Source organism: Ceratotherium simum, chromosome 4 (assembly GCF_057802395.1).
Source record: "Ceratotherium simum simum isolate JZ-2026a chromosome 4, ASM5780239v1, whole genome shotgun sequence".
Classification (NCBI taxonomy): Eukaryota; Metazoa; Chordata; class Mammalia; order Perissodactyla; family Rhinocerotidae; genus Ceratotherium; species Ceratotherium simum.
The window spans coordinates 67,206,140-67,225,469 of record NC_141903.1 but is presented as its reverse complement, the minus strand read 5'-3'; the positions used below and the strand labels follow the sequence as shown (position 1 = coordinate 67,225,469).

At 36.1% G+C, this 19,330-nt stretch overlaps 1 protein-coding gene across 13 annotated transcripts in view; it reads left to right on the top strand.

Annotated features, from left to right (window-relative positions):
• Window positions 1-19,330, top strand: part of PPIP5K2 (diphosphoinositol pentakisphosphate kinase 2) — a 75,439-nt gene that overhangs the window by 53,982 nt on the left and 2,127 nt on the right. For 5 of the 13 annotated variants that reach the window (XM_087429966.1, XM_087429967.1, XM_087429964.1 and 2 more), the window contains 4 exons: window positions 31-93; window positions 3,539-3,679; window positions 7,126-7,251; window positions 12,900-13,038. In XM_087429966.1, the coding sequence (XP_087286092.1) occupies window positions 31-93; window positions 3,539-3,679; window positions 7,126-7,251; window positions 12,900-13,038 (469 nt within the window). The remainder of the gene's footprint in view (window positions 1-30; window positions 94-3,538; window positions 3,680-7,125; window positions 7,252-12,899; window positions 13,039-19,330) is intronic. The other 8 variants (XM_087429971.1, XM_014796913.2, XM_087429969.1 and 5 more) reach the window with 3 other exon arrangements.

The window sequence follows — 19,330 nt, the reverse complement described above, 5'->3', positions numbered from 1 at the left end:
ATTTCAGGTACCTGTTTTTCTCTTTCTCAGACGCCACACGCGGTTCTGCTGTTAAAAGGTTTTCTATCTCATTTGCTCGACACCCAACCAATGGTACGTTTTGCTTTTATTTTAAAAGATACTCCCCTGCTTCATCCTTTTTTATTTTTTTTTTTATTTCAAAATGTGGGGTAAAACAGTATCATCATTTCTCTGTCCTTAATTTCAATTGGCATATGATTCCAACTTATTATTCACCCAAAGTACTGATACTGTCTAGCTCCCTTTTTCATCTGTAATTTACACAAGAATTTAGTGCGCTGCTCATCAAACTTTTAAGTGACCACAATGATGATGAGTTTTAATACTAAATTAGCACCTGAAAATTCCATCTAATTTCTCAAGTGATCAGCCTACACAAATTTAAAAAATACAACTAATATTCTTTATTTTCTTTTTAATTCTTAATAATTTTAATGTTTTTTTCCTTCTTGATTTCTGATCACATGGTTATTTTACTGAGCTATTTAATAAAAATGCAGAGCCACACTTGTCAAATAGCCAAATGAGATGTGTCTTTGAAAAGTCCTTGGGAACCAGGGGATGTAGATTTCACAGTGTAACATCTTTTATCCCTGGCTCTTTGTCTAAAGCAAAACCCAACTCAGTCTGGAGCACTCTGAAAACTTCACCCAGCATTCACTTTGACCTCATGTGGCAATATGGTTTGCTGTTAAGCAGCCAATTCTTTTTGGTACCACTGCTTTTTGTTAAAATTTGGAGTATTCCTCATAGGAAGAAGACTAAGCTAAAAATCTAGAAAGCTGATTCAATTAAATTTAATTTTTGAGGCTAAACAGGAAAGTGTTTTGTGGCCATTATTTATAAGCTGAATTGTTGCATTCTTACAGCTTTACATAGAGCTTGTTCTTGTGGGCAAGAGGGAGTATTTACTGATTGTTTTTAAATAATTAGGATCAAAGAATTTAAAAGAAAACATACAAGTTTTTGCTTTTATTCAGAATGAAGGTACTTTTATTCCTGGAACTTTTTTTCTTTTTCTTTTTAACTGCAAATAAGTCTTTCAAAAACATTTATGAAGCTAAAGGATTGAACACAAGTTTATTAGTCACTCTCCCCCTTCCGGATCCTTGTACAGCACACCTAAATAACAGTGCACTGATACTTCTTGAAGGTGGAGTAAGAAGATCTCATCCTCAGCATAAATTTAGCCTTAAAGCATAATGTGCTTTCCCTTCTTTGTAGCTGTTTAAATGCTACTTTTTGAAGAAAAAGATTCCTAATTGATACAGCTGCAGCTTCTAAAGAACCCATATGTATAAGAACCTCTAGAAGAAAAACTGAAGTCATGAGAAAAACAGAAGTCACAAAATTCTAAGAAGAGATGTTGCAGGTTTAAAACTGACTACAGTTTTTGTGCAGATTGCTTATGTGTTTATAGCCAGTACTGCAAGTTTTATGTAGGAGAAATCTGTTTACTGAAGCCAAAAAAAAAAAAAAAATCCTTTTGTTAAATTTAACAGAAAATAGAGTAATTTTATATTATTTTGGTTTATGCTTTTAAAAAAATGTTGATTTTCCACACATTGTGTGACTTAATGCATATAAAATGCATTCCTTTCAACTCTAGAAATACTTCATTTGGCTTTTCAAGATTTCTTTTTTTCTCTTTTATATTATGTTGGCTTATCTGTCCTATGAATTGTCGTTTGACTCTTTCTTTCACTTTTTATTTCCCCTAACTTTCATGTTATTTCCATCTTAACACATATCGTGGATTTACCCTCCCTTCATCTTTAGTTCAAGGAACATGGTGAAACAAGTATCTTCTGACAGTGCTTTACCTTATTTTCTGGGCCTCTGTGCAGAACACCTACACCTCTATAGGTGCTGGTCCGTTTCCTCTGTGGAATTTCTAGGCTCCAGTGGTATGTTTTTATAGCTTCTAAACATGACAGCAGGGTGGCTTTTTAAATTGCTGCGCTAACCCTTTCATTGTGCATTAAAGAAAAGGTTTACTAAAGATAAATGGAAAAAAATATAGTCCAGAGGAACTCGATTATATTGTCATTTGCCTGTTATAAAATCTAACAGGCAAATGCAAGAAAATAGTTGTTACAAAAGACTTTAAATACTCTGAGGAAAGGATAAAAATCCACATTGTTAAGTTTAGTGTAATGCAAAGAAAGGGTTTGCGCTTATTTGCATGAATCTTGTACTTTAAAAAAATGCAATACTTGTGCAAGCCTAATTTCTTTAGTGCTTAACTTAGGTGCTTTAGCTGCTGTTATGGTATTATAGTTGTCTTTTGTTTTTCGTTTTAAGTATATGTAATGTTCTGTCATGCTGTGGTTTGTACCTGAAAATCAAACATACCAGTTTTGCAAATCCTTTGGTTATTTTCTAGGAAGATTAGATTCTCTTTTAACCAGTTTCCCTATTCTAGCTAAGAATTAGGCAGTTCTTGGGCCAATATTTCCTCCCAAAATTAAATAAATATCAGTCAGTGTTAAAATGAGTAGATGACTATTGAAGCAGAGAGTTTTGCAGTCTATTTGAATTTAATTAACTTTTACTTTTTAATTAACAATATTAAATTTCATATAAAACTTTAAGTATTAAAAGTAGTTCCTTCAGAGGAAAATTAGTTTGGATTTTTGGAAGTAGATGCAGAAAGACTTGTTATTTAGGTATATGAAAGCAATTTTAAAAGCCATTCAGTTGAATAAAGTTTACATAAACAGGCAATTTTTATAAAAAGCAAAGAACCTATATCCTATTTCTTAAAAAAAAAAACTGTATATTTAAGTGCTTTTGTTTCACTGATGGTATTATTACATAGCATGGTTTGTTTCCTGAAATTTTTGTATTTCTGTCCATTGTTGAATGCAAACCTGTTTGTATTTTGTATTGCTTTTTACTTGGCCTAACTTTACTCAGCTTAGCAATTTCCAATTGAATTATTGTGTTAACTCAATAAAGGTAGGTGAAATATATTTTGGAATTTTAATTTCAGCATAAATGAATGAATGTTGTTTTGGGGTCACACTAGAGAGTATGGTTGGCCTTGGTATGACTCGAAAAGTATTTAAAATCACACTTCACGCATAATTATGTAATTGTTTTTCAACAAGAGGTTACCTTTAGCATCCTGGCATCAGGGACACATCATGGCATCAGCTTGTTCACCTATCAAATAGACCTGATTTTAAAAAGTAAAATCTGAAAAATTGTATTTTTTTCTGTCTTCTCCCCCAGGTTTTTTTCTTTAAGTATTATTCTTAGATTTTACCAAAATATAGAATGAAATTGTGTGCATGCTGTACTATGTGATTACATTTAAAATGAAATCTTTGTCACATCTTGTTCCAACCCCATATTGCATAGCATCTGGTGTCATGACTTCAGAGATCTCATGTGTTTGCATGTGATAGATTGAAAAGACCTAAACTGTCCAATTCTAAGCAGTGGTCTTCTTCCTTTCTAAGTAATGATTTTTAAACATCCAACTTTTTTTTTCGTTTTGTTTTTTTCCCAGGCTTTGAATTGTATTCCATGGTGCCATCTATTTGTCCTCTAGAAACTCTTCACAATGCCCTGTCTTTAAAGCAGGTGGATGAATTTCTTGCTTCCATTGCTTCTCCATCAAGTGAAGTTCCACGGAAGAGCCCTGAAATTTGTAGGAAAATTATTGTTGTTATTGGATTTGGGGGCAATAGATATTGTCTGAATATAAAGAGAATTACAAAAATATAAAATCAAGTAGTGGTAGTAAATAGAATTTTAGGAGAGAAATGGGTGAAAAGGAATATTATTTGGAATTCTTTGGTGTAATATGTAACATACCACTTTTCTTGACTCCCAAAAGTCTTTTTTCTTACAAAAAGGGAAAAAAAAAATCGAAGACCCAGCAATAGAAGTTGACAACATAATATAGAGTCATGGTCTTTTTCACATTCCTATTGTATGTCATTTTAAAATAAACTTTTAAAAAATTACAAAATATCGGTCCACATTAACCCACACATGCACACGTGCCCATCCCCTCACCACTTTTCATAAGTAGTCATATTGATTCAGAAAGAGCTCTTGACTAAAGAGAGCAAATTAGGACAATTGTTTTTCAAATGGTGTTCTTCAGAAAATGTTTTGAAGAAGTGAATTCCTGTGTGTGAAGAAAAGGGGTTCATGGCTAAGTATGTTTTGGAAACTGTGTATTATATCCCACCTCCCTTTGGAGAGGTATAGTTATGTTAGCATATAAACAGCTAAGGTTCTTCTGTATACCCAGATTTTCCAAAACTTATTTTTTGAGAAAATCCTTTTTTGGCTAACACGTTCAAACATCCTGTAGCGCTGTTCTGAGGGACATCATTTGGGGAAATGTTCAGGGCTACCTTTTTAGGTGTGAGAAATAAGCTGGCTGTTGTCATTTTCAGCTCTATAGGATCTTTTGGCATGTTGGAAGTTCCAATTAAGGAAACATTAGTTTGAGGAGAGAGTGTTCTTAGAGTTAAGAGTCTTGCTAGTCCTTGTCATCTCTCAGAAAAGCTACAAACTTTCTGTGTGTACCATTTTACTTTTTGTAAGGAGAATGCTGTAAATATGTTTCTCCCAGGAATAAAATTGGAGGTCTTGGAATGAAAGCCACTTTCATGTCTTGTTATTCTCTTCCCTTTCCTGGGCCACCACATTGTATTATTCTAGAGAGTTCTATTCACATTGTATTCTGCTTCCAATCATTGATGGTAATAGAGAGGTATCTTGGTGTGAATGTTCTAAAAGATTTTGCTTTAGGAATGGTTTTGGGAAGTATTCATTTCAAAATTTGCATATGAATATGTCTGATTTTGAGAATAGATAACACTCCAAATGAAATAACTTCTCCAAGCTATAAAGTTAAAGTCAGGAAAATGAACGATGTTCATCTCCTTTTATTCTCTGTTAGCTCATCGAGTGGACAATGCTGCTCCTCAGAATGCAGTAGAACCTGAATAAATTCTCATTTTCTCTTTTACTCCTCTTTGTACTTGATGCTTCACTGCTTCCCTGGGGCAGGGATTTGTAATCTTAAAATAGAGATTAAAGAAAGATTCTGATTAATAAATAAGAACTTAGGGTAGGTATCAGTGCTATTTAGAATTTAGAAGCTTTTCAGTGAGTGACTTAAAGGTAAAAGCAGTAATGACATCTGTATGTTTTGGAAAGAGAATTTTGGTGGATTTACGAAAAGATAATCTTTGAAGGTTTTTTCTGTGGGTGCTGTTATTTTATGAAGGCTTCATTTCTGTGGTTAGTGAATTCAGTTCGTCAGAGTGTATTATTTAGGTATATTAGCTAAGGGAAGGATGTTAAATTCCTTCTCTGGTTCTAATTAGCTCTTTATATTGTGGATACAAGTTGTACCCCCATCCCTCTAGCTCTCTTAAAATTTCATGTCGTTACTTACTAAGGGAACTAGATAAGAAAGTAAATATAGTTAATGCAATTCATAGAATTGGATAAACCTTGGAGTTAATTCAGTTCATTAGTCTTCAAACTTTATTCCCAAGAGCTTTTGGAAGTTCCATGAGGAAGAGAAGGATGCTGAATGGTTAGGCCTTGTGTCTTCCATGGCTGCTTCAACCACAGTATCTACTTTGATCCATTTTATTTAAGATTTCATTTGAGAAAAATTTACTGTTTAAAGGAAAAAATTAGACACTGTTGAGGAAATCAACTAGTTAGTGGTCAAGCAAGACCAAAATGCAGATCTTCTGAAGTGTATGATTTTTTCATTCTTTTTGAATATTAAAGGAAATAGGGTGCCAATTATTATGGAAGTATCTGAATGCTATTTTGTAGTGTAACTGCAGAATTAATATTTAGTAATCATAGTATATGATTTATACTTAAGTATAAAGTACATTATTTATACTTAACTTCCTGAATTGTCAAGGAAGTAGCATCATAATATAGAACTATATTGATTTTTGTGGTATTTATAACAAGGGAGAAGACATTATTAATCTTCTGTCATTCAAAAAATTTTTTTCCTCACCTAGTACAAAATTAATCAATATGTGGTAACTAGGAGATGGCTTACAGTGGGGCACTGATAATATCAGATGGGGGGGAAAGTTGTGGAAATATCAACTGGATAACTTAGAAGTGGAAGTTAACAGAATAGGATAAAAAATGCAAGCAGGAAAGAGCTAAATAAAGGTGAAGTTAGTGCTTCATATGATGTTTTAGGGACTTTTTCATCACTTGTATATTATTTCATTAATGACTGCTTTGAGCTTCTGCCAGTGGAATTTATGTTTGTTCACATAGATATCAACCACCTAAGCCACGTTTGCCGTAATTGGCCCAAGTATTGATTTTTCAGAGACATACTGTTTATTGCTATTTGGTCCTCCTCCAAAATTACAAAATTAGGCAAATCCGTTTTTTGTTATCTCCCTACCTCTGTTTGTTTAAGAAGCCAGAAACACATGCCAGGAGCTCCCCTACTCTGGCCTATCCTTCCCCAGAGGACTCCATACTTAAGATTATCCCTACTTTTCCTTTTCACACCTCTTAATCTCCCCACCTTGATCAGAAAGAGGAAAAAAAGGCTTTAAAATTCCCTTGCGTGAAAATAGATCTCTAGTGGGTAGAATTAATATAGGAAGATAGTCTGATTTACTTAATTACTTGTAATCTGTTTAGTTTATTCTTAAATATGACAGTTTAGTAGACCATTGTGTTTATAGATGAACTATCCTTGAATCTCTACTTGATATTTTTGAGAGAAAAACAATTTTGTCTTCTATTACTAGCAATAACACTATGCCATCAGCTCTCTGAGTTTCTATCAGGGCAGGATAAAATTAAATCTGTTCTTGTTGACATTCCTTTGGTGAGTACTGTTAAATGCTAATTGTTTGCAATATAAACAGAACATCTATTTGGCCAAGAACATTAGAGAACTCTTTATAGGAAAGATGGTTTGCTGAATTTACACTGCAAACCTAGTCTGTTTTCTCCTGTTATTATATATATTCATAGGACCACTACATATGTCATAAGAAATTTTCTAAACTGTAAAGATAAAATTGGCAGGAAATTATTGAATTACTATGTTTGTTTATTTTTTTTCAGCCTCTACAGCTTCACGTTCCAGTCCAGTAATGAGAAGAAAAATATCTTTAAATACATATACACCTGCAAAGATCCTGCCGACACCACCAGCTACCTTAAAGAGTACTAAAGCAAGCAGCAAACCAGGTTAGGAGTGTATGTGATTTTGTGAAGTCTGTGTATCAATTAGAGAAGTAATAATAGCTTGCTTTTTAAGTGTAAAATCTGTTTTTAAGTGTAAAATCATTACACCTCCTGGAGTGTAATGATCCTAAGGGTTAAAAATCTATTATTGTAGCCTATTGATACGTTTGCATTTTTTCTCTAATTGTCCCCCCTCCCCCTGCATCTGTTAAGAAAATTATTTCATATACTTTTCTCCAAACTAATTTATGGACAGTCTTCTTTTGCTTTTCTGTTGAGCCTAGGCATCATTCTATGTGAAGATTTTTTTTCTCTTTCTTTACAGTATTTTGATATCTCCATTCTCACTCTGATGGTATGACTACCAAATTCAACTATCTTTTATTAGCTTTTTTCTATTTTAAGTTCTTGGCATGTTTGATTGTGTTGTTGATCCTTCCTGAGATATTCTCTTATCCTGACTCCCGGGATGTCACTCTGTCTTGGTGTTCTTTCCATATTTCTGATTCTTCTATCTTCTTGTTTGATGGTTCTTCTTCTTTCTACTTTCTTACCCCAGACAGGGATAATCAAGTCTATTCATTTTTTTCTTACCATGTGCCTTTTTTCTTCCATATAGCTGCAATTCCATATGGCTGCAAAGCTTTGACTGTCTCCTTCCTCATTGCAGATGTCTTCATTCTTTTCCTCCTTTTAGTGCTCTCAAATATTCTTTTGGTTAAAAGTTTGCGCTTGGGAGTCAGAGGGACCTAAAATAAAATCTCAGCTCTGCTACTTATCAGCTATATGACCTTGGGCAAATTACTTAACCTCTCTGATCCTTGGTTCCACAGTCATAAAATCAGGGTAATAGTACCTGTTTTATGAGGTTGTCAGAAATGAATGCAATAGCATATAAAGTACTTGGCACACATAGTAAACACTTACTAAATGTTACCTGCTTTTGTTGTTGTTATGCTATAGCCAAACTATTCTCTTCAGTTTTCCCCGAATAAATCCCTGTAACACTGATGTCTTTTTTTTCCTTCTAAAATGTTCCCTGTCTTACCTTCCACTCTTCAAGACCCAACCCAACCCCCTCCATTGATGATGTATTTGTATGATTTTCAAAACAAGAGCTCTGATGACACGCTATACTACTGATTTGATCTATTATACCTGATTATAGCTCTGTCAGAATACCAGGCCTTATAAGTCAGAGGCAGTATCTTAAAGAGATTTGAACCTTGTACATTTCTAAATAGTCAGTACATGCAGCTACAGACAAGTGAAAAAGTATCTTAAATGTAAATTGTGGTATGTTCCCTATACAACTCAAAGCTAGCATTTGTATAGTTCTTTATACTGCAAAACACTTTCTTATTCTCGTAGTTCTTACCGTAGCCTTCAGAGATCAATACCATTCTTAGGACCATTACAGATGAAGAAACGTGAAGAGAGGTTGTGACTTGTCCCTGTTCACGTAGCTAGTAGTCAGTAGACCTGAGATTTAAATACCCTTTGAATCATGGTACGTTGTTGTTCCCTACATATTAGATACATAATAAATGCATTATTTCATATACATTTTTAAATAATAAAGATGAAATGGTGTTTTCAAATATAACACAAGGCAATCTTGCATTCCTGGGATGAACCCTACTTGGTCATGATGTATGATTTTTTTAATACATGTTGCTGGACTCAGTTTGATTGTTGAGGATTTTTGCACCTGCATTTGTGAAGGATATTGGCCTGAAGTTTTCTTCTTTTTTGTAGTGTCTTTCAGGTTTTGGTATCAGGGTAATGCTGGCCTCATAAAATGATTTGGGAAGTATTTCTCCCTCTTCTATTTTCTGAACAAGTTTTTCTAAGATAGTCATTTCTTCCTTAAATTTTGGTAGAATTAATTTTGTTTCATTTTTGTGGCAGTTTTGGGAACTTGTATTTTTTAAGAATTTGTTCATTTTATCTAGGTTGTCAACTTTCTTGTTTATTATCCTTTTAATGAATGTGGTAATAACTGTTATTCATGATACTGTTAATTCGTATTTGGGTTTTTTTCTTGATCATTCTCACCAGGGATTTATCCATTTTGTTGATCTTTTCAAAGAGTTAGATTTGATTGTTTGGTTTTCTTTTTGTTTATATTTCATTATTTTCTTTTCTTTATTATTTTCTTCCTTCTACTTACTTTGGGTTTACTTTTTCCACCTATTTCTAGTTTCTCAAATCACTGATTGTTAGACATATCTTCTCTTGTTATATAAACATTTAAAGCTGTAAATTTCTAAGTACTTCTTTAGCTACATCTCAAAAGTTATGTTGTATTTTCAGTCTCTTTCAGTTAAAAATATTTTCTGATTTACTTTGTGATTTCTTCTTTGAGTCATGGAGTATTTAGAAACATTGATTAATTTCCAAATATTTGGGGCGGGGCGAGGTTTGAATACCTTGTTACCAATTTCTTATTTAATTTCATTGCAATTATAAAACATACACTATATGATTTCAGTCTTTTAAAGGTGAGGCTCTTTTTATGGCTTAACATTTGGACTTAGTACATTTTAAATATACCAAGTGCACTAAAAACAAATTTTTTTTGCATAGTTCATTGATGTAGCGTTCTATAGTATCCATTAGGTCGAGATTGTTGATAATGTTATTAAGATCTTCTGTGTCTACCATTTTGGGAGATGGGGTCACGTGCAAGGAAGGGGAGGTTCTGATTGTTCTGTCAATTGCTTAGAGAGCACTTTCCACTCATAACTGTGGAATTGTCTATTTTTCCCTTTAATTCAGTCAATTTTTACTTTGTGTGTTTGGAAGCCCTGTTTTCAGGTGCATATATGTTTGCTTGTTATGACTTCCTGATGTATTGACCCATTTATCATCATGAAATTTCCCTCTTTGATATCTAGTAATGCTTTGTCTTCAAATTTATTTTATCTGATGTGAATTTAGCTACTTCAGGTTTCTTATGCTTACTATATGCGTGGCGTATTTCTTTAACCAATCTGTATCTTTATATTTAAGGAGATTTTTTGTAGACAGCTATATATTTGGCTTTTTAAAGAAGCCATTCTAACATTGTTTGCTTTATAGTTGCAGTGTTTGTAGTCCATTAACATTTAATGTAATTATTGATGTGGTTGGGTTCTACTGTTTTATTTTCTATTTATTCCTTCTGATTATTATTATTCCTTTATTCTTTCCTGCCTTGTTTTGTATTCATTATATTTTAGAATTTCATTTTAGCTTACCTGTTGGCTTTTTAGCTATAACATTTTGCATTATTCTTTTATTGGTGGCTGTAAATATACATCTCTAACTTTTCATGGTCTACTTAGAATTAATTTTATACCACTTAAAGTGAAATGTAGAAGCCTCACAACTGTATAGGTTCATTTACCTTCCCCTCCTCCCGTCCTTTACACAGTTACCCATATATGTTACTTCTACATATATTATAAAGGCTGCATACAATGTTGTGATATTTGCTTTAAACAGTCATGTATTGTAAAAAACTTAAGAGGAGAAAAAAGTCTTTTATTCATCCACATATTTGCCATTTTTGATGCTTTTAATTCCTTCTTCTAAGTCTTTGTTTCCATCTGGTTTCATTTGCCTCCAACCTGAATCCTTTTAGCATTTCTTATGCTGTAGGTCTATTATTATATTTGAAAAAATCTTTATTTCACCTTCATTCTTGAAAGGTAATTTTGCTGGACAGAGAATTCTGGGAAGAAAGTTTTTTCTTTCAGCATTTTAAAGATGTTGTTCCACTGTCTTCTAGTTCCTATTGTTTCTGATGAGAAGTCTTTGTTAATCTGAATTGTTGTTCCCATGTATGCAATGGGTTAATTGATTATTTTTCTCTGCCTGCTTTCAGTGTTTTCCCTTTATCTTTGGTTCTCATCAGTTGGACTATGGCATACTTAGGATCTTTTTTTTTTCTTAAGTGGTAATCCTGGTTGATGTTCACTTTTACCTGTCATCTCCATTCTGCTGTTAAACCCATTTAGTGAATTTTTATTTCAGATATTTATTCTAGTTTTAGACATTATTTTTGATTCTTTATAGTTTTTTCTTCTTCAGAGATTTCCTATGTTGTTATTCATTATGAGTATATTTTCCTTTGGTCTTGAGTATAGTTAAAATAGTTGATTTAAAATTCTTGTCTATTAATCTGGCTGATTTCAGGATTAGTCTGTGTCAGTTTACCCATTCTCAAGAAGAAGGATGTTTTCCTGTTTTTTCATATATTGAGTAATTTTGGATTGTATCTTAGACATTATAAATGATATGCTGTAGAAACTCTGGATCTGTTGTATTCCTCCAAAGAGTATTGGGTTGTTTTGGTTTTTTTAAAGCAAAAAGTTAACGTTGGCTGAATTCAGATTGCAAAACTGTGTCCCTTGAAGTGGCTGGCAGCTCAAATTTCACTTCACTTCTTTTAGCCTTAGCTGGACTTCTTGGAGCTCACTCTGCTCATGCCATAAATTTGATCAGGGTTTATACAAAGAATTGAGGGCTCTCCCTTTCTGGGATTTCTTTTTCTTTTTTTTTTTTTTAATTAATTAATTTATTTATTTATTTTTTAATTTTTTGTTTATTGCAGTAACATTGGTTTATAACATTGTAAAAATTTCAGGTGTACATCATTGTACTTCTATTTCTGCATAGATTACATCATGTTCACCACCAAAATACTAATTACAACCCATCACCACACACATGTACCGAATTATCCCTTTCACCCTCCTCCCTCCCCCCTTCCCCTCTGGTAACCACCAATCCAATCTCTGTCCCTATGTGTTTGTTTATTGTTGTTATTATCTACTGCTTAATGAAGGAAATCATGCGGTATTTGACCTTCTCCCTCTGACTTATTTCATTCTGCATTATACCCTCAGTGTCCATCCATGTTGTCACAAATGGCTGGATTTCATCGTTTCTTATGGCTGAGTAGTATTCCATTGTGTATATATACCACAGCTTCTTGATCCATTCGTCCCTTGATGGGCACTTAGGTTGCTTCCAAGTCTTGGCTATTGTGAATAACGCTGCAATGAACACATGGGTGCATGTACCTGTACAAATTGGTGTTTTCAAGTTCTTTGGATAAATACCCAGCAGTGGGATGGCTGGATCATATGGTAGTTCTATCCTTGATTTTTTGAGGAATCTCCATACTGTTTTCCATAGTGGCTGCACCAGTTTGCACTTCCACCAGCAGTGTATGAGAGTTCCCTTCTCTCCACATCCTCTCCAACACATGTTGTTTCCTGTCTTGTTAATTATAGCCATTCTGACGGGCGTCAGGTGATATCTCATTGTAGTTTTGATTTGCATTTCCCTGATAGTTAATGATTTTGAACATCTTTTCATGTGTCTGTTGGCCATCTGTATATCTTCTTTGGAGAAATGTCTGTTCAGGTCCTTTGCCCATTTTTTAATTGGGTTGGTAGTTTTTTTGTTGGTAAGATGCATGTGTTCTTTATATATTTTGGAGATTAAGCCCTTATCAGAAGTAAGGTTTGCAAATATCTTCTCCCAATTGTTAGGTTGTCTTTTCGTTTTGTTGATGGTTTCCTTTGCTGTGCAGAAGCTTTTTAGTTTGATGTAGTCCCATTTGTTTATTTTTTCTATTGTTTCTCTTGCCCGGTCAGACCTGGTGTTTGAGAAGATGTTGCTAAGACTGATGTTGAAGAGCGTACTGCCTATGTTTTCTTCTAGAAGTTTCACAGTTTCAGGTCTTACATTCAAGTCTTTAATCCATTTGGAGTTAATTTTTGTGTATGGTGTAAGGTAAGGGTCTACTTTCATTTTTTTTGCATATGGCTATCCAGTTTTCCCAACACCATTTGTTGAAGAGACTTTCTTTTCCCCATTGTATGTTCTTGGCTCCTTTGTCAAAGATTAGCTGTCCATAGATGTGTGGGTTTATTTCTGGGCTTTCGATTCTATTCCATTGATCTGTGTGTCTGTTTTTGTGCCAGTACCATGCTGTTTTGGTGACTACAGCTTTGTAGTATATTTTGAAATCAGGGAGTGTGATACCTCCAGCTTTGTTCTTTTTTCTCAGGATTCCTTTAGCTATTCGGGGTCTTTTGTTGTTCCATATAAATTTTAGGATTCTTTGTTCTATTTCTGTGAAAAATGTGTTGGAAGTTTGATAGGGATTGCATTGAATCTATAGATGGCTTTAGGAAGTATGGACATCTTAACTATGTTAATTCTTCCAATCCAAGAGCACGGAATATCTTTCCATTTCTTTGTGTCTTCTTCAATTTCTTTCAGAAATGTTTTATAGTTTTCAGTGTACAGATCTTTCACCTCTTTGGTTAAGTTTATTCCTAGGTATTTTATTCTTTTTGTTGCAATTGTAAATGGGATGGTATTCTTAATTTCTCTTTCTGCTACTTCGTTGTTAGTGTACAGAAATGCAACTGATTTTTGTATGTTGATTTTGTATCCTGCAACTTTACCATATTCGTTTATTACTTCTAAAAGTTTTCTGGTGGATTCTTTGGGGTTTTCTATATATAAAATCATGTCATCTGCAAATAGTGACAGTTTCACTTCTTCCTTTCCAATTTGGATCCCTTTTATTTCTTTCTCTTGCCTGATTGCTCTGGCTAGGACTTCCAGTAGTATGTTAAATAGGAGTGGTGACAGTGGGCATCCTTGTCTGGTTCCTGTTCTTAGAGGGATGGCTTTCAGTTTTTCACAATTGAGCATGATGTTAGCTGTGGGTTTGTCATATATGGTCTTTATTATGTTGAGGTACTTTCCTTCTATACCCATTTTATTCAGAGTTTTTATCATAAATGGATGCTGTATCTTGTCAAATGCTTTCTCTGCATCTATTGAGATGATCATGTGATTTTTATTCTTCATTTTATTAATATGGTGTATTACGTTGATTGATTTGCGAATGTTAAACCATCCCTGCATCCCTGGAATAAATCCCACTTGATCATGGTGTATAATCTTTTTAACGTATTGTTTTATGCGATTTGCTACTATTTTATTGAGGATTTTTGCATGGATGTTCATCAGTGATATTGGCCTGTAATTTTCTTTTTTTGTGTTGTCCTTGTCTGGTTTTGGTATCAGGGTAATGTCAGCTTCGTAGAATGAGTTAGGGAGCTTCCCCCCCTCCTCAATTTTTTGGAAGAGTTTGAGAAGGATAGGTATTAAGTCTTCTTTGAATGTTTGGTAGAATTCACCAGGGAAGCCATCTGGTCCTGGACTTTTATTTTTGGGGAGGTTTGTGATTACTGTTTCAATCTCCTTACTGGTGATTGGTCTATTCAAATTCTCTACTTCCTCTTGATCCAGTTTTGGAAGGTTGTATGAGTCTAAGAATTTATCCATTTCTTCCAGATTGTCGAATTGGTTGGCATATAGCTTTTCATAGTATTCTCTCATAATCTTTTGTATTTCTGAGGTGTCTGTTGTAACCTCTCCTCTTTCATTTCTGATTTTACTTATTTGTGCCTTCTCTCTTTTTTTCTTGGTGAGTCTAGCTAAAGGTTTGTCAATTTTGTTGATCTTTTCAAAGAACCAGCTCTTGGTTTTATTAATTTTTCTATTTTTTTGGTCTCTATTTCATTTATTTCTGCTCTGATTTTTATTATTTCCCTTCTTCTACTGATTTTGGGCTTGGTTTGTTCTTCTTGTTCCAGTTCCTTCAGGTGCATTGTTAGATTGTTTATTTGAGATTTTTCTTGTTTGTTGAGATAGGCCTGTATCGCTATAAACTTCCCTCTTAGAACTGCTTTTGCTGTATCCCATAAATTCTGGCATGTCGTATTTTCATTTTCATTTCTCTTCAGGTCTTTTTTGCTTTCTTCTTTGATTTCTTCGTTAACCCAGTCGTTCTTCAGTAGCATTTTGTTTAATCTCCACGTATTTGTGGCTTTTCTGATTTTCTTCCTATAGTTGATTTCTAGTTTCATACCATTGTGGTCAGAAAAAGATGCTTGGTATTATTTCAATCTTCTTAAATTTATGGAGACTTGTTTTGTGGCCTAATATGTGATCAATCCTGGAGAATGTTCCATGTGCCTTTGAAAAGAACGTGTATTCTTCTGTTTTGGAGGGAATGCTCTGTATATTTCTACTAGGTCCAACTGTTCTAGTGTGTCGTTTAAGGCCAATGTTTCCTTATTGATCTTCTGTTTGGATGATCTATCCGTTGGTGTAAGTGGAGTGTTAAAGTCCCTACTATTATTGTGTTACTGTCTATTTCTGTTTTTATGTCTGTTAATAATTGCTTTATATATTTAGGTGCACCTACATTGGGTGCGTAGATATTTACAAGTGTTATATCCTCTTGTTGGATTGTTCCCTTGATCATTATGTAATGCCCTTCTTTGTCTCTTTTTACAGTTTTTGTTTTAAAGTCTATTTTGTCTGATATGAGTACTGCTACCCCAGCTTTCTTTTCATTGCCATTTGTGTGGAGTATCTTTTTCCATCCCTTCACTTTCAGTTTGTGAGTGTCTTTAGGTCTGAAGTGTGTCTCTTGTATGCAGCATATATATGGGTCTTGTTTTTTTATCCAGTCAGCCACCCTATGCCTTTTAATTGGAGCATTTAGTCCATTGACGTTTAAAGTAGCTATTGATAAGTATGTACTTACTGCCATTTTTTAAATTTTTTTTTTTTTCTCAGTGTTTTAGTAGTGCTTCTCTGTTCCTTTCTTCTTCTACACAGAATTGATGGTCACTTTAGTTTGACCTCTGTCTGAAAGCTGTACTCTTTAACTCCCCTCCTCCCTCATGTTTTTGATATCATATCTAACCTCTTTGTTGTGCATTTGTATCCATTACGTTCTAATCATGGAAATAGATAATTTTTCCTATTTGTGGTCTTTTCTTTTCCCCTTAAATCAGTCCCTTTAACATTTCTTGTAGCACTGGTTTCTTGGTGACAAACTCCTTTAATTTTTGCTTATCTGGGAAAATTTTGATCTCTCCTTCCATTTTGAATGATAACCTTGCTGGGTAGAGTATTCTTGGCTGTAAGTTTTTTCCTTTTAGCACTTTAAATATATCGTGCCATTCTCTTCTAGCCTGTAAGGTTTCTGCAGAGAAGTCAGCTGATAGCCTTATGGGGTTTCCTTTGTATGTAACTTGACATTCTCTTGCGGCTTTTAGGATTCTCTCTTTATCTTTAATTCTGGACATTTTGATTATGATGTGTCTTGGTGTGGGCCTCTTTGGGTTTATCTTGTTTGGGGCTCTCTGTGCTTCCTGTACCTGGATGTCTGTTTCCTTCCTTAGGTTAGGGAAGTTTTCATCTATTATTTCTTGAAATAGATTCTCTGACCCCTTGTCTCGCTCTTCTCCTTCCGGGACACCTACAACACGGATGTTAGTGCGCTTGATGTTGTCCCAGAGGTCCCTTAGACTGTCCTCAGTCTTTTTAATTCTTTTCTCTTTTACCTGTTCACCTCGGGTAATTTCTTCTAGTCTTTCGTCCAGCTCACAGATCCGTTCTTCTGTATCCTCTACTCTGCTTTTGAGTCCCTCTAATGAATTTTTCATTTCCAGTTTTGTATTCTTCATTTCTGATTGGTTCTTTTTTATATCTTCCATTTCTTTGTTGACATTCTCACTGAGTTCATCTATTCTTCTCCCCAGATCAGTGAGCATCCTTAACACTCTTAGTTTGAACTCTCTGTCAGGTAGGTTGCTCATTTCTGTTTCACTTAGTTCCTTTTCTGGGGTTTTGTCCTGTTCCCTTACTTGGAATGTATTCTTTTGCCTCTTCATTTTGCCTCTTTCCCTGTGCTTGTGTCTACGTATTAGGTGGGTCAGCTACGTCTCCTGCTCTTGGATAGGTGACCTTATGTAAGTGATGGCTTAGGAGGCTTCCAGTGTGCTTCCCTCAGTTCTCAATGTTCCAGGGGTGACCCCTATGTGGGCTACGTGTATCCTTCTGCTGTGGCCTGTTTGCTCTCCCTGTAGGCACCCAGGGAGGCTGAGTTATGCTCCTGGCCAGCTGTTGTAATGCTCAGCTGCTTGTAGTTGTTGTGGGCCCTTCAGTCTCTTTATCAGGTGTGGGGATCCCCAGCACAGTTGGCTGCAAGTTCTAATACCACATTTGTGTTGCAGTATTTCTTTTAAGTGAGTAGGCCCCCACCGTGGCAGGTTGTTAGGCTCAGGGCCTTACAATTGCTGTAAGCCTCTAGCCTATTAGGTCTCTTGTCAGCTCTCTGAGGATTGCAGCTGGGTGGGCCTGGCCTCAGGCACAGGAGCACCCAATTGTTTCAGGTTTTGGAAGGTGGAGCAAACTTCCTATGTGGGTCTTTGAGAAGTACAAGTCTTCTGCGGCTGAGAAGCCCTGCCGCCCACAGGTCCACACACACAGTCAACACGGTCCTGCCCCGTGTGAGTGCCCCGACCTCCCCAAGCGGACCCAGTCTCTCCACGGCGGGAGCCCCACACACTCTGCCACCGCCCCACACTCTCCACCTGCTCCTTGTGCGCACCCTGCCCCGCTCAAGTCGGCTCAGTTGCCAGGCTGCAGAGAATCCAGTCCCCAATCTATGCAGGCCCACACGTTGCCTGAGGGCTTGTTGTTGGGTGGGGCCAGTCTCTAGGGTGGGCTGCCTGCCCTGGCTGAGCTGGATTAAATCGGTGCTCTAGCGGGTGGGGCAGACCCTGGGCTAGCAGGCCTCAGGGAGAACTCCAATGGTGTCTGTGTCAGCACGCCCACACCAGGCCATAACAATGGCTGCCGCCAATGTCCCAGTCCCTGGAGAGGTCTCACCCCTCACCGAGATGCACTCAGGGCCTATTAGGTGAGTCTCTTGTCACCAAAGCACTGTACACCTTTCTTTCTGGTGATTTTAGGGTGCTTCCTGAAATGGGTGAGTTTGCGTGCGGGCCCTTTAAGAGCCAGTTTTAGTTTCTTTGTGAACCGGGTTTTCTGGGGGTGCTCCCCAATGCTTTAGTAGCAGGCACAGTCAGATATTATGCCGCTGGTCTCGATTGTGCTGGGTCCACAAAATGCCCACAGCGGGGGCGCTCCCGGCTCAGGGCCCCGCGTCTCCAGGGAGGCTGCGGACCTGTGCGCTGCTCCCGGCAGCCGTGACGCTGGCGGCTTGTGAAGGCGGCGTTTTTCCTCTCCGGAAGGGAGTCTCTGCCTCTTCCACCTCAGTTAGGATTGTCCGTTGTTGCAGGAGTTCCTCTCATCCAGTTTTCAGTTCTGTCTCAGGGGTAATTTTTCCACGAGTAGTTGTAAATTGGCTGTGTCCACGGGAGGAGGTGAGTTCCGAGTCTGCTTACGCCGCCATCTTGACTCCTCCGTCTGGGATTTCTTACTTAACTTTCCAGCAGCCCTAGTTGCCTCAGTACTTGTCTTTTGGTTCTTCATGCTAATAAGACTGAGTTTTATGTTGGAGTTTTAGCCATTCCACACAGTGCAGACTGGATTCTGTCCTTACCCCAAAAGCTTTAAAGGGGGGGTGGGGGGCAGGGGGGACTCATCCCATGTTGTTTCCTTCTTCCAAGTGTTGATTCTTTTCTAGTATATGCCTGCTTTTATTCACTCTTCAGTGTCTTCAGGTAGTTGTTTTTCATATTTTATCCAGAGTTTATACTTGTTCCTGGCAGGAGGATTGGTCCGACAGGAGCTTACACATCCGTACCAGAAATGTAACTTGGCGTAGAATAACTTTTGATAATTCATTAGGGCTTGCTGTTGGTTTGGATGTTGAAAGATGAGTCCTAAGTCAAGAATGTTTCTATCTTTCTAACCTTTTAGCTGTTTAGATAATGGTGACATAGAAGCTATAGGAGAAAATAGATGTTTATAGGGAAAATGATGAGTTCAGTTTTAAACCTAGGTTTGTTTCCTGTCAGATATCTATATAGAGATTTCTAGTAGGACATATGGGATATACAGATCTGAAGGGGAGGGAAAAGGTCTGGGCCAGAAGTATAAATTTGAAGTCATTATCGTTAGCTCAATAGATGGTAGTTAAAAATGATGGAAAAAATTAGGTTCCTAGGAAGAATGTAGAGTGAAAAGAGAAATTTGTTTTTTGAACACAGCCCATTGACATTACTTTTCTGTATTGGTG